Below are 13,823 nucleotides of genomic sequence, written 5' to 3'. Positions count from 1 at the left end.
TGCTTGTTTGGAGTGTATGTATGTGGTCTGATCAATATGTATGCAGACTGTTGCTATAATAACGAAGCTAGCGCACAGAGATTGAAGCTTCTTGGCACAAATTGACCTTGTACCCTGATGTTCATGCGTACGAAGTTTTAACGTTCTAGCTCACTTTCGCTGTTTACTACAGTGCTTAGAAGGAATGTCTGTGATGCAAGAATGTCTCATTGACCATGACAGGAAGCTGAGCAGAGAATCATCTTGATCATCGTTAAACATCCATTGTTGATGCAGCAATGGGTTGGACGGCATGACAACGACTGGTAAACAGTGGGTCTTCACCAGACTCTAGTCTGATTTGCCAAGTTTTCTATGGCTGGATACCCTCCATACCACCTGGCAATACATGCTCAGAGACCAATGCTAAGGTTTCAAAAAGTTTTCATTGTTTTTGGACAGAACTGAGAAGATCTTGTAGAACTGAAACGTGAATATATTTTTGGTCAGCTGAAAGCAGATTTGGCACAAAGTTGGCAGACACATGTCTCACACCTAAAATGTCTGTGATAATGGACTGAACTGAACTGTAATTAACCTGCACATCCTCTTGTAACGCAAGGATTGTGTGATTCGAGAATTTCTCCTCGCAGCTGCACACACATCTGTGATATTTTTCTAAGCTCTTCTGGTTACATGTCTTCCAGAACATTTGTCAATATCAACATTTTTTCGGGCATCTTAGAAATGTGTGAAACACTCATACTCGTCTGTGCAGCTCATTCACCCCTCTCCATACACTTTCTGCAACTTTTCACAGCCTTGTGAGCCAGTATTACCGTGAGAACTTTCTCTGTGATGGTCAATGCGACGACCACACGCTACACACCTTCCTTCCAAGCACTGCTGCAAACAAGAGGAAGTGAGCTAGAATGCACAACAGAGATGAAGGTCAGTCATTGCCAGGTGGCTACACTCAGTGTGCTTTAGCTTCATTACTATGGCAACAGTCTGGGTACTTATTGATGAGAGCTTGCGTATGGGAGCTAAATTGGCAATTAGTAGGAAATATTGATAAATATGTATATTACATATGTAAGTTATGTTTTGTAGTTTCAGTCATTAGTTTTGAGTCAGCGTTGTGGGGCAGCTCTTTGAAGATTCTAGTGGAACAAATCAACTCCAGTATTTCTTACTGTTCTACTAACCTGGTCCTATCATTTTGGACGTTGCTTGAGTACTTGAAATTCGTCCTCTATTTCTGCTAGTTATTCAGGTGTAATAAGAAGGTGTGTCAACATCAGGTATCTCCAAAGGGCAGCCAGGCTTAAATTCCTTGTTTCTAGCCTCGTTGTCTACAATAAAGAAGATGTGGCCGAGAACTGAACCTTCGTAAACTATCCGTACACAAAACATGTGGTTTTGCTCATTGCTGATTTGAACTCTACTGACGGCTTCTTTCTTAGTGGGTTGTGCAACCTGCACTGACCACTCATAATTTTAGAACCAGATATAGGAACAGTCAATCATGTGAAAGTCCATGTCTATTTTGACAAAAGATAAATGGCGTGGTTTATTACTTTCTAGAAAATTATGTGAGCTGATGGTATTTTTCAGGAAATTTGAGTTGCATGGGGAAATGTCATGTTAATTAGAATGCATATTATTGCATGTAAAGTTTGTATTTGCAATGTGTGTCTTGAATGGAATATCCTTGTTAATGTTTTAGCTTACCTTTCAACACCAAGTGTTTCAACACTGATCCCTACTAGCATATCAACAACAGTATCACCTAGTTTGTCTACAACAGTGTCACCCAGTGTGTCTACAACAGAGTCACCCATTGTCTCCACTGTACTGAGCACAGTATCTACCACACCGTGTAAGTATGGCAGTCTCAGGTTTATAGGCCAATAATATTTAAACAAGATGAAAAATTCTCATGTATATCTCAGGTTAATACGTATCTTCATGATTTACATAATACTTTTGAAATCCTAAGATAACTCTTATTGTTTTCAGTTTTGGTAGATAATTGGTGTGTGTAGTAGTCCTACGAATAATTGGTTCTTTTCTGTTTTGATGTTCACATTTAATGTATTTGTATACAGTGTTTCGAATATACAAAGGAATACCCTAAAGTAACCGGAAATGTTCTCTGTGGGACAGTCCCCTTTCAGTTCAGGATTCTGCAGCAATAAGCAAGCTGATATGACCCTCAGGTATCATTCTGCTAACTGGTGGCATTGAATGAAATCATGCTCCCACATGGTGCATGTTTGCTTTAAGGTGTTTATCCCATGTTTGTTGATTTCTGCAATGGCTGAAACAAAGGAACAACGTACTTCTGTGAAATTCTAATTGGTGCCGGTTAAAATGGTAGCTGAAATAGTTGTCATTCTTCAAACAGTGTAGGAATACACTGCCATGTGAAAAATGCAAGATTACGAGTGGTTTTCATGTTTAAGGACTGGTCGCCTTTTGCTTGCAGACGAACCCTGTTCAGAGCGACTGTCTGTCTTCGAAGCAAATAAAAACATCCTGAACGTTCATGAACTGATGTTGGAGAGACATTACTGAATAACTGATGAGTTTGTTGATATAACTTTTGTATCCTGGAGCTTGTGCCAATGAGTTTTGAGTGATGGATTGCAAATGAGAGGAATTGCAGCAAAATTCGTGCCTCGCGTACTCACGGAAAGTGAGTAGCAGTCAAAACTGAATACGTGCCGAGAACTGAAGGTACAATTAGGTGCTGACCGGAACGTTTTCCCGAAGGGCATCACTTGTGATGAAATCTGTTGTATTGGCTGTGACCTTGAAATGAATGAGAAATTGTGTAAATGGAAGCATTCAATATCACCATGCCCTGAAAATGCGCATCAAGTGAAGTCTAATGTCAACAAGATGCTGATGTATTTCATTGATACAAAATGAGGTGACCACACTGAATTTGTTTGTGATTGTCGAACACTTAACCAGACATTTTACTTGGCAGATCTTAATCATTTGCAAGACACTGTGGAACAAACTACCCTGATGTGTGTGAAAGTGGAGGATGGTGGTTTCTTCGTGGCAATGTGTCTGCACACACCGCCTTGTGGGTGGGATGTTTCTATCAAAACTGTTATGACACCACTTACGTGCATTCCTTATTCTTTGGATCTTGCTCCCTGCAACTTGTTTCTGCTCCCCAGAATAAAAAAAGCCTTAAAGGAAAATGTTTTATGAATGTTGATGAGGGAAGAAAAATAACTGATGAAGGCGTTAAAAGGTATCGCTTTGCAATAGTTCCAGAACTGCTTTGAACTGAGGAGAATGCGTTTGGATCGACACATTGCTTGAAACTGAGAATAATTGGAAGGCAATAAATGTGTTAACATGTAAAATTAAGTGCATAAAACAATATTGTAAAGTTGTGGTTACTTTTGATTACACCCACGTAGGCATTATTATTGAGAGGTTTATCTAAAAAGCAGAAAGTAACATATTGTGCTCTATGCATTTGTTGTTAGACATATTTGTTTTTAATCATAGCCCCATTGAAATTGCAATTCTTGTATATCTCTCCTTTGATATTTATCATTTATCTTAAGTTATGTATGTCTTTCGATATGTTTACATTTATCAGCTTGATTGATGTTTACCTTGCAATTATGAAATTGTATATATGCTTCAGTATATAGAAAATATATATTTAGTGTGCGGTGTATTGTTTTCCTGTTTGCAGTCAAATGTGAAGGTGTTTATGGAATGGACGACAAAGCAGTGATACCAGACAGTGCAATAAAACTGTATCCTGCTGGTAATGCAAGTGATATTCGACCGAGTGGACAAGGTTGGAAAACGAATACTACGGAGAATAGGATTATTTATATAGATATTGGAGATGACCTTAACAACGGAGGAGAAGTTTATCTTGTGACATCAAAGAATGTAGAAATTTATCAAGTAGAATTGTTTGGAAAAGTAAAGGTGAGTTTAATATTTGCCTGGTGTGTGTGTTTGCAAAGTTTTGATATGTGATATGCACTGCTTTCTCTGAGTGTGTATTTTCTCCATTTACATTAAATGTACCCTTGTGGTTTTTACAGGAACCGGAGTCTGAAGTAAGTGTAACACCAGAGAGGGTTGTTTCTCTGTTACTGACACCTACAGAGGCTTTTAGCATTAAACCTGGAACGGGAAAAACAAAGATTCAACTGACCATTGTTGCCACTACCAATGAAATCCCTGTGGTAGTGACTGTTTCTGTGAAGATATGTGTGAAACCAACAAGTAAGCACAAAACTGATGATGTTAATAGCCAATACCATTTATGTATGATTGTTGCATGTCATCACAACAGATTGCATTGCAATGGAAATGGAATGGAAGAGTTAGTAAGGTTCATTCCAGTGCATGAACATGTGGGATACATTTTGAATAATGTGGAAATAGGTGCAGAAATTTAAATATCACAATCTCAGAGATAGATATAGGTTTGTATAAATGATTCTTCCAGCGAACACGTATTATCAGATAGCCAGGAATAGATGATTTTCACATTGCCAAGATTGTTGTAATGTGAAATGTAATTCTCATCACATTATATGTAATGTAAATATATGTGATGTTGTGTGAGATTCATTGTATTGTAGTAAATAAGATGAGCCTTCAATAAACCACTGGAAATGAGAGTTGCATGTGAAAAATGTCATTTTGTACATGTTAATGAGAATGCATATAATTGCTCCTAAATTTCATGTTTGAAATGTGTGACTGGTACGCTGAATAGAATATTTTTGCTTTCTTCTTAGCTTACAAATCAACACCAAGCGTTTCAACATTGATCCCTACAAGTATATCAACAAGAGTGTCACCTAGTTTGCCTACCACAGTGTCACCCAGTGTGTCTACAACAGTATCACCCAGTGTCTCTACAACAGTGTCATCCAATGTGTCTACAACAGTGTCACCCAGTGTGTCTACAACTGTGTCACCCAGTGTCTCTACAACTGTGTCACCCAGTGTGTCTACAACTATGTCTACAACTGTGTCGCCCAGTGTGTCTACAACTGTGTCACCCAGTATGTCCACTGTACTGAGTACAGTGTCTACCACCCCATGTAAGTATTGTAATCTAATGTCTATTGGTCATTCATAATAACATGTTTGAAAACACTTGCATATATTTCAGAATTGTAGCTTTCTGTGTCATTCGCTTTGGATTTTCTTAAATTTAATCTCCATTGCTTTCATTTCTGATATTTGCGTTGTGACAGATATGAATAATCTTGTTGCTGAAACTTGCATAACTCTTCTATTCCACTTATTAGTGTGCATTACATTAGTTGTGAGCATTGGTGTTGATAGAATGCAGAGAGACTGAATGGAAACGTCACAATTTTGCATGCATTGAAAGACATGCCTGTTTGGGAATAAGAATGTGTATTTTTCTGTTGTTGTTATGAGAATCAGATTTTATCCATTTTTTATTTAATGTATCATATTTAGATTTGATGAAGTTGATATTTGTGTTCATTATGCTATTGAGACGTGAAACATGATGACATTGATATTGTCTTGTGTATTTGGAATAATCCTATGTAATAATTGCTATGTATTTTGCATGGAATAATGCTGTCTTGCTTGTGAATGAATTTCACATCTTATATCCTGCTATTGTTCAGTGATTGTCAGTTTTGTGATGTTGTATACGTTATTGATTTTTTTACAGTGGAATGCGAAAATATTGAAGGAATGTCTGATGAAAATGTGATACCAAATGCTGCAATAATATTGTTCCCTCAGGACTATACGTGGAATGTTCGTCCAACTGGATCTGGTTGGGAAACTAAGACAGCAGGAAATAGATTTATGTATATAGATATTGGTGATAAGTTTAACTCCGGTGGACGAATTTCTCTTGTTGTTTCCGAAAATGTAAAATATTATGAAGTAAAAATGTATGGAAGATTAAAGGTGAGTTTGATTTTTGATGAGTGTGATTTTATACATATATATACATAGCTGCAACTGTATTGAATATAATCTTTTACAGAAATCTACATCTGGGGAAACATATGTGTTTGGAGAAAGTGCTACTAACCAGAGGACTATGCCAGAATATGTTGTTTCTCCACTATTGCAACCCAGTGAAGGATTCATAATAAAACCAAACAGTGGCTATGGAAAGGTTGCATTGACCATTAGTCCCCGTAGTCCAAAAAGGCCGATGAGAGTGACTGTTTCTGTAAAGTTGTGTGTGAAACCATCAAGTAAGTGTGAAATTAATGATTTAAATAGCAGAAATCATTTATAAATGATGTTTGTCAATTATTGAAAACAATTCCATTGCAATAACAACGAAAAGACAGAATTGCTTTAGTTGCTTGTTTGGAGTGTATGTATGTGGTCTGATCAATATGTATGCAGACTGTTGCTATAATAACGAAGCTAGCGCACAGAGATTGAAGCTTCTTGGCACAAATTGACCTTGTACACTGATGTTCATGCGTACGAAGTTTTAACTTTCTAGCTCACTTTCGCTGTTTACTACAGTGCTTAGAAGGAATGTCTGTGATGCAAGAATGTCTCATTGACCATGACAGGAAGCTGAGCAGAGAATCATCTTGATCATCGTTAAACATCCATTGTTGATGCAGCAATGGGTTGGACGGCATGACAACGACTGGTAAACAGTGGGTCTTCACCAGACTCTAGTCTGATTTGCCAAGTTTTCTATGGCTGGATACCCTCCATACCACCTGGCAATACATGCTCAGAGACCAATGCTAAGGTTTCAAAAAGTTTTCATTGTTTTTGGACAGAACTGAGAAGATCTTGTAGAACTGAAACGTGAATATATTTTTGGTCAGCTGAAAGCAGATTTGGCACAAAGTTGGCAGACACATGTCTCACACCTAAAATGTCTGTGATAATGGACTGAACTGAACTGTAATTAACCTGCACATCCTCTTGTAACGCAAGGATTGTGTGATTCGAGAATTTCTCCTCGCAGCTGCACACACATCTGTGATATTTTTCTAAGCTCTTCTGGTTACATGTCTTCCAGAACATTTGTCAATATCAACATTTTTTCGGGCATCTTAGAAATGTGTGAAACACTCATACTCGTCTGTGCAGCTCATTCACCCCTCTCCATACACTTTCTGCAACTTTTCACAGCCTTGTGAGCCAGTATTACCGTGAGAACTTTCTCTGTGATGGTCAATGCGACGACCACACGCTACACACCTTCCTTCCAAGCACTGCTGCAAACAAGAGGAAGTGAGCTAGAATGCACAACAGAGATGAAGGTCAGTCATTGCCAGGTGGCTACACTCAGTGTGCTTTAGCTTCATTACTATGGCAACAGTCTGGGTACTTATTGATGAGAGCTTGCGTATGGGAGCTAAATTGGCAATTAGTAGGAAATATTGATAAATATGTATATTACATATGTAAGTTATGTTTTGTAGTTTCAGTCATTAGTTTTGAGTCAGCGTTGTGGGGCAGCTCTTTGAAGATTCTAGTGGAACAAATCAACTCCAGTATTTCTTACTGTTCTACTAACCTGGTCCTATCATTTTGGACGTTGCTTGAGTACTTGAAATTCGTCCTCTATTTCTGCTAGTTATTCAGGTGTAATAAGAAGGTGTGTCAACATCAGGTATCTCCAAAGGGCAGCCAGGCTTAAATTCCTTGTTTCTAGCCTCGTTGTCTACAATAAAGAAGATGTGGCCGAGAACTGAACCTTCGTAAACTATCCGTACACAAAACATGTGGTTTTGCTCATTGCTGATTTGAACTCTACTGACGGCTTCTTTCTTAGTGGGTTGTGCAACCTGCACTGACCACTCATAATTTTAGAACCAGATATAGGAACAGTCAATCATGTGAAAGTCCATGTCTATTTTGACAAAAGATAAATGGCGTGGTTTATTACTTTCTAGAAAATTATGTGAGCTGATGGTATTTTTCAGGAAATTTGAGTTGCATGGGGAAATGTCATGTTAATTAGAATGCATATTATTGCATGTAAAGTTTGTATTTGCAATGTGTGTCTTGAATGGAATATCCTTGTTAATGTTTTAGCTTACCTTTCAACACCAAGTGTTTCAACACTGATCCCTACTAGCATATCAACAACAGTATCACCTAGTTTGTCTACAACAGTGTCACCCAGTGTGTCTACAACAGAGTCACCCATTGTCTCCACTGTACTGAGCACAGTATCTACCACACCGTGTAAGTATGGCAGTCTCAGGTTTATAGGCCAATAATATTTAAACAAGATGAAAAATTCTCATGTATATCTCAGGTTAATACGTATCTTCATGATTTACATAATACTTTTGAAATCCTAAGATAACTCTTATTGTTTTCAGTTTTGGTAGATAATTGGTGTGTGTAGTAGTCCTATGAATAATTGGTTCTTTTCTGTTTTGATGTTCACATTTAATGTATTTGTATACAGTGTTTCGAATATACAAAGGAATACCCTAAAGTAACCGGAAATGTTCTCTGTGGGACAGTCCCCTTTCAGTTCAGGATTCTGCAGCAATAAGCAAGCTGATATGACCCTCAGGTATCATTCTGCTAACTGGTGGCATTGAATGAAATCATGCTCCCACATGGTGCATGTTTGCTTTAAGGTGTTTATCCCATGTTTGTTGATTTCTGCAATGGCTGAAACAAAGGAACAACGTACTTCTGTGAAATTCTAATTGGTGCCGGTTAAAATGGTAGCTGAAATAGTTGTCATTCTTCAAACAATGTAGGAATACACTGCCATGTGAAAAATGCAAGATTACGAGTGGTTTTCATGTTTAAGGACTGGTCGCCTTTTGCTTGCAGACGAACCCTGTTCAGAGCGACTGTCTGTCTTCGAAGCAAATAAAAACATCCTGAACGTTTATGAACTGATGTTGGAGAGACATTACTGAATAACTGATGAGTTTGTTGATATAACTTTTGTATCCTGGAGCTTGTGCCAATGAGTTTTGAGTGATGGATTGCAAATGAGAGGAATTGCAGCAAAATTCGTGCCTCGCGTACTCACGGAAAGTGAGTAGCAGTCAAAACTGAATACGTGCCGAGAACTGAAGGTACAATTAGGTGCTGACCGGAACGTTTTCCCGAAGGGCATCACTTGTGATGAAATCTGTTGTATTGGCTGTGACCTTGAAATGAATGAGAAATTGTGTAAATGGAAGCATTCAATATCACCATGCCCTGAAAATGCGCATCAAGTGAAGTCTAATGTCAACAAGATGCTGATGTATTTCATTGATACAAAATGAGGTGACCACACTGAATTTGTTTGTGATTGTCGAACACTTAACCAGACATTTTACTTGGCAGATCTTAATCATTTGCAAGACACTGTGGAACAAACTACCCTGATGTGTGTGAAAGTGGAGGATGGTGGTTTCTTCGTGGCAATGTGTCTGCACACACCGCCTTGTGGGTGGGATGTTTCTATCAAAACTGTTATGACACCACTTACGTGCATTCCTTATTCTTTGGATCTTGCTCCCTGCAACTTGTTTCTGCTCCCCAGAATAAAAAAAGCCTTAAAGGAAAATGTTTTATGAATGTTGATGAGGGAAGAAAAATAACTGATGAAGGCGTTAAAAGGTATCGCTTTGCAATAGTTCCAGAACTGCTTTGAACTGAGGAGAATGCGTTTGGATCGACACATTGCTTGAAACTGAGAATAATTGGAAGGCAATAAATGTGTTAACATGTAAAATTAAGTGCATAAAACAATATTGTAAAGTTGTGGTTACTTTTGATTACACCCACGTAGGCATTATTATTGAGAGGTTTATCTAAAAAGCAGAAAGTAACATATTGTGCTCTATGCATTTGTTGTTAGACATATTTGTTTTTAATCATAGCCCCATTGAAATTGCAATTCTTGTATATCTCTCCTTTGATATTTATCATTTATCTTAAGTTATGTATGTCTTTCGATATGTTTACATTTATCAGCTTGATTGATGTTTACCTTGCAATTATGAAATTGTATATATGCTTCAGTATATAGAAAATATATATTTAGTGTGCGGTGTATTGTTTTCCTGTTTGCAGTCAAATGTGAAGGTGTTTATGGAATGGACGACAAAGCAGTGATACCAGACAGTGCAATAAAACTGTATCCTGCTGGTAATGCAAGTGATATTCGACCGAGTGGACAAGGTTGGAAAACGAATACTACGGAGAATAGGATTATTTATATAGATATTGGAGATGACCTTAACAACGGAGGAGAAGTTTATCTTGTGACATCAAAGAATGTAGAAATTTATCAAGTAGAATTGTTTGGAAAAGTAAAGGTGAGTTTAATATTTGCCTGGTGTGTGCGTTTGCAAAGTTTTGATATGTGATATGCACTGCTTTCTCTGAGTGTGTATTTTCTCCATTTACATTAAATGTACCCTTGTGGTTTTTACAGGAACCGGAGTCTGAAGTAAGTGTAACACCAGAGAGGGTTGTTTCTCTGTTACTGACACCTACAGAGGCTTTTAGCATTAAACCTGGAACGGGAAAAACAAAGATTCAACTGACCATTGTTGCCACTACCAATGAAATCCCTGTGGTAGTGACTGTTTCTGTGAAGATATGTGTGAAACCAACAAGTAAGCACAAAACTGATGATGTTAATAGCCAATACCATTTATGTATGATTGTTGCATGTCATCACAACAGATTGCATTGCAATGGAAATGGAATGGAAGAGTTGGTAAGGTTCATTCCAGTGCATGAACATGTGGGATACATTTTGAATAATGTGGAAATAGGTGCAGAAATTTAAATATCACAATCTCAGAGATAGATATAGGTTTGTATAAATGATTCTTCCAGCGAACACGTATTATCAGATAGCCAGGAATAGATGATTTTCACATTGCCAAGATTGTTGTAATGTGAAATGTAATTCTCATCACATTATATGTAATGTAAATATATGTGATGTTGTGTGAGATTCATTGTATTGTAGTAAATAAGATGAGCCTTCAATAAACCACTGGAAATGAGAGTTGCATGTGAAAAATGTCATTTTGTACATGTTAATGAGAATGCATATAATTGCTCCTAAATTTCATGTTTGAAATGTGTGACTGGTACACTGAATAGAATATTTTTGCTTTCTTCTTAGCTTACAAATCAACACCAAGCGTTTCAACATTGATCCCTACAAGTATATCAACAAGAGTGTCACCTAGTTTGCCTACCACAGTGTCACCCAGTGTGTCTACAACAGTATCACCCAGTGTCTCTACAACAGTGTCATCCAATGTGTCTACAACAGTGTCACCCAGTGTGTCTACAACTGTGTCACCCAGTGTCTCTACAACTGTGTCACCCAGTGTGTCTACAACTATGTCTACAACTGTGTCGCCCAGTGTGTCTACAACTGTGTCACCCAGTATGTCCACTGTACTGAGTACAGTGTCTACCACCCCATGTAAGTATTGTAATCTAATGTCTATTGGTCATTCATAATAACATGTTTGAAAACACTTGCATATATTTCAGAATTGTAGCTTTCTGTGTCATTCGCTTTGGATTTTCTTAAATTTAATCTCCATTGCTTTCATTTCTGATATTTGCGTTGTGACAGATATGAATAATCTTGTTGCTGAAACTTGCATAACTCTTCTATTCCACTTATTAGTGTGCATTACATTAGTTGTGAGCATTGGTGTTGATAGAATGCAGAGAGACTGAATGGAAACGTCACAATTTTGCATGCATTGAAAGACATGCCTGTTTGGGAATAAGAATGTGTATTTTTCTGTTGTTGTTATGAGAATCAGATTTTATCCATTTTTTATTTAATGTATCATATTTAGATTTGATGAAGTTGATATTTGTGTTCATTATGCTATTGAGACGTGAAACATGATGACATTGATATTGTCTTGTGTATTTGGAATAATCCTATGTAATAATTGCTATGTATTTTGCATGGAATAATGCTGTCTTGCTTGTGAATGAATTTCACATCTTATATCCTGCTATTGTTCAGTGATTGTCAGTTTTGTGATGTTGTATACGTTATTGATTTTTTTACAGTGGAATGCGAAAATATTGAAGGAATGTCTGATGAAAATGTGATACCAAATGCTGCAATAATATTGTTCCCTCAGGACTATACGTGGAATGTTCGTCCAACTGGATCTGGTTGGGAAACTAAGACAGCAGGAAATAGATTTATGTATATAGATATTGGTGATAAGTTTAACTCCGGTGGACGAATTTCTCTTGTTGTTTCCGAAAATGTAAAATATTATGAAGTAAAAATGTATGGAAGATTAAAGGTGAGTTTGATTTTTGATGAGTGTGATTTTATACATATATATACATAGCTGCAACTGTATTGAATATAATCTTTTACAGAAATCTACATCTGGGGAAACATATGTGTTTGGAGAAAGTGCTACTAACCAGAGGACTATGCCAGAATATGTTGTTTCTCCACTATTGCAACCCAGTGAAGGATTCATAATAAAACCAAACAGTGGCTATGGAAAGGTTGCATTGACCATTAGTCCCCGTAGTCCAAAAAGGCCGATGAGAGTGACTGTTTCTGTAAAGTTGTGTGTGAAACCATCAAGTAAGTGTGAAATTAATGATTTAAATAGCAGAAATCATTTATAAATGATGTTTGTCAATTATTGAAAACAATTCCATTGCAATAACAACGAAAAGACAGAATTGCTTTAGTTGCTTGTTTGGAGTGTATGTATGTGGTCTGATCAATATGTATGCAGACTGTTGCTATAATAACGAAGCTAGCGCACAGAGATTGAAGCTTCTTGGCACAAATTGACCTTGTACACTGATGTTCATGCGTACGAAGTTTTAACGTTCTAGCTCACTTTCGCTGTTTACTACAGTGCTTAGAAGGAATGTCTGTGATGCAAGAATGTCTCATTGACCATGACAGGAAGCTGAGCAGAGAATCATCTTGAGCATCGTTAAACATCCATTGTTGATGCAGCAATGGGTTGGACGGCATGACAACGACTGGTAAACAGTGGGTCTTCACCAGACTCTAGTCTGATTTGCCAAGTTTTCTATGGCTGGATACCCTCCATACCACCTGGCAATACATGCTCAGAGACCAATGCTAAGGTTTCAAAAAGTTTTCATTGTTTTTGGACAGAACTGAGAAGATCTTGTAGAACTGAAACGTGAATATATTTTTGGTCAGCTGAAAGCAGATTTGGCACAAAGTTGGCAGACACATGTCTCACACCTAAAATGTCTGTGATAATGGACTGAACTGAACTGTAATTAACCTGCACATCCTCTTGTAACGCAAGGATTGTGTGATTCGAGAATTTCTCCTCGCAGCTGCACACACATCTGTGATATTTTTCTAAGCTCTTCTGGTTACATGTCTTCCAGAACATTTGTCAATATCAACATTTTTTCGGGCATCTTAGAAATGTGTGAAACACTCATACTCGTCTGTGCAGCTCATTCACCCCTCTCCATACACTTTCTGCAACTTTTCACAGCCTTGTGAGCCAGTATTACCGTGAGAACTTTCTCTGTGATGGTCAATGCGACGACCACATGCTACACACCTTCCTTCCAAGCACTGCTGCAAACAAGAGGAAGTGAGCTAGAATGCACAACAGAGATGAAGGTCAGTCATTGCCAGGTGGCTACACTCAGTGTGCTTTAGCTTCATTACTATGGCAACAGTCTGGGTACTTATTGATGAGAGCTTGCGTATGGGAGCTAAATTGGCAATTAGTAGGAAATATTGATAAATATGTATATTACATATGTAAGTTATGTTTTGTAGTTTCAGTCATTAGTTTTGAGTCAGCGTTGTG

General features: G+C 37.6%; 1 protein-coding gene across 1 annotated transcript in view; it reads left to right on the top strand.

The window, feature by feature from the left end:
- Nucleotides 1–13,823, top strand: part of LOC106867629 (uncharacterized) — a 252,388-nt gene that overhangs the window by 142,063 nt on the left and 96,502 nt on the right. Inside the window, exons 84-95 of the mRNA XM_089340670.1 lie at nt 1,709–1,861; nt 3,710–3,954; nt 4,074–4,257; nt 4,779–5,087; nt 5,699–5,943; nt 6,023–6,239; nt 8,059–8,211; nt 10,060–10,304; nt 10,424–10,607; nt 11,129–11,437; nt 12,049–12,293; nt 12,373–12,589. Of these exons, the coding sequence (XP_089196796.1) occupies nt 1,709–1,861; nt 3,710–3,954; nt 4,074–4,257; nt 4,779–5,087; nt 5,699–5,943; nt 6,023–6,239; nt 8,059–8,211; nt 10,060–10,304; nt 10,424–10,607; nt 11,129–11,437; nt 12,049–12,293; nt 12,373–12,589 (2,706 nt within the window). The remainder of the gene's footprint in view (nt 1–1,708; nt 1,862–3,709; nt 3,955–4,073; nt 4,258–4,778; nt 5,088–5,698; nt 5,944–6,022; nt 6,240–8,058; nt 8,212–10,059; nt 10,305–10,423; nt 10,608–11,128; nt 11,438–12,048; nt 12,294–12,372; nt 12,590–13,823) is intronic.

This window comes from Octopus bimaculoides, chromosome 2, assembly GCF_046866305.1.
Source record: "Octopus bimaculoides isolate indiv1 chromosome 2, ASM4686630v1, whole genome shotgun sequence".
NCBI classification, from domain to species: Eukaryota; Metazoa; Mollusca; class Cephalopoda; order Octopoda; family Octopodidae; genus Octopus; species Octopus bimaculoides.
Note: the sequence above shows the minus strand (reverse complement) of the source record. Positions and strands in the feature narration are given on the sequence as shown.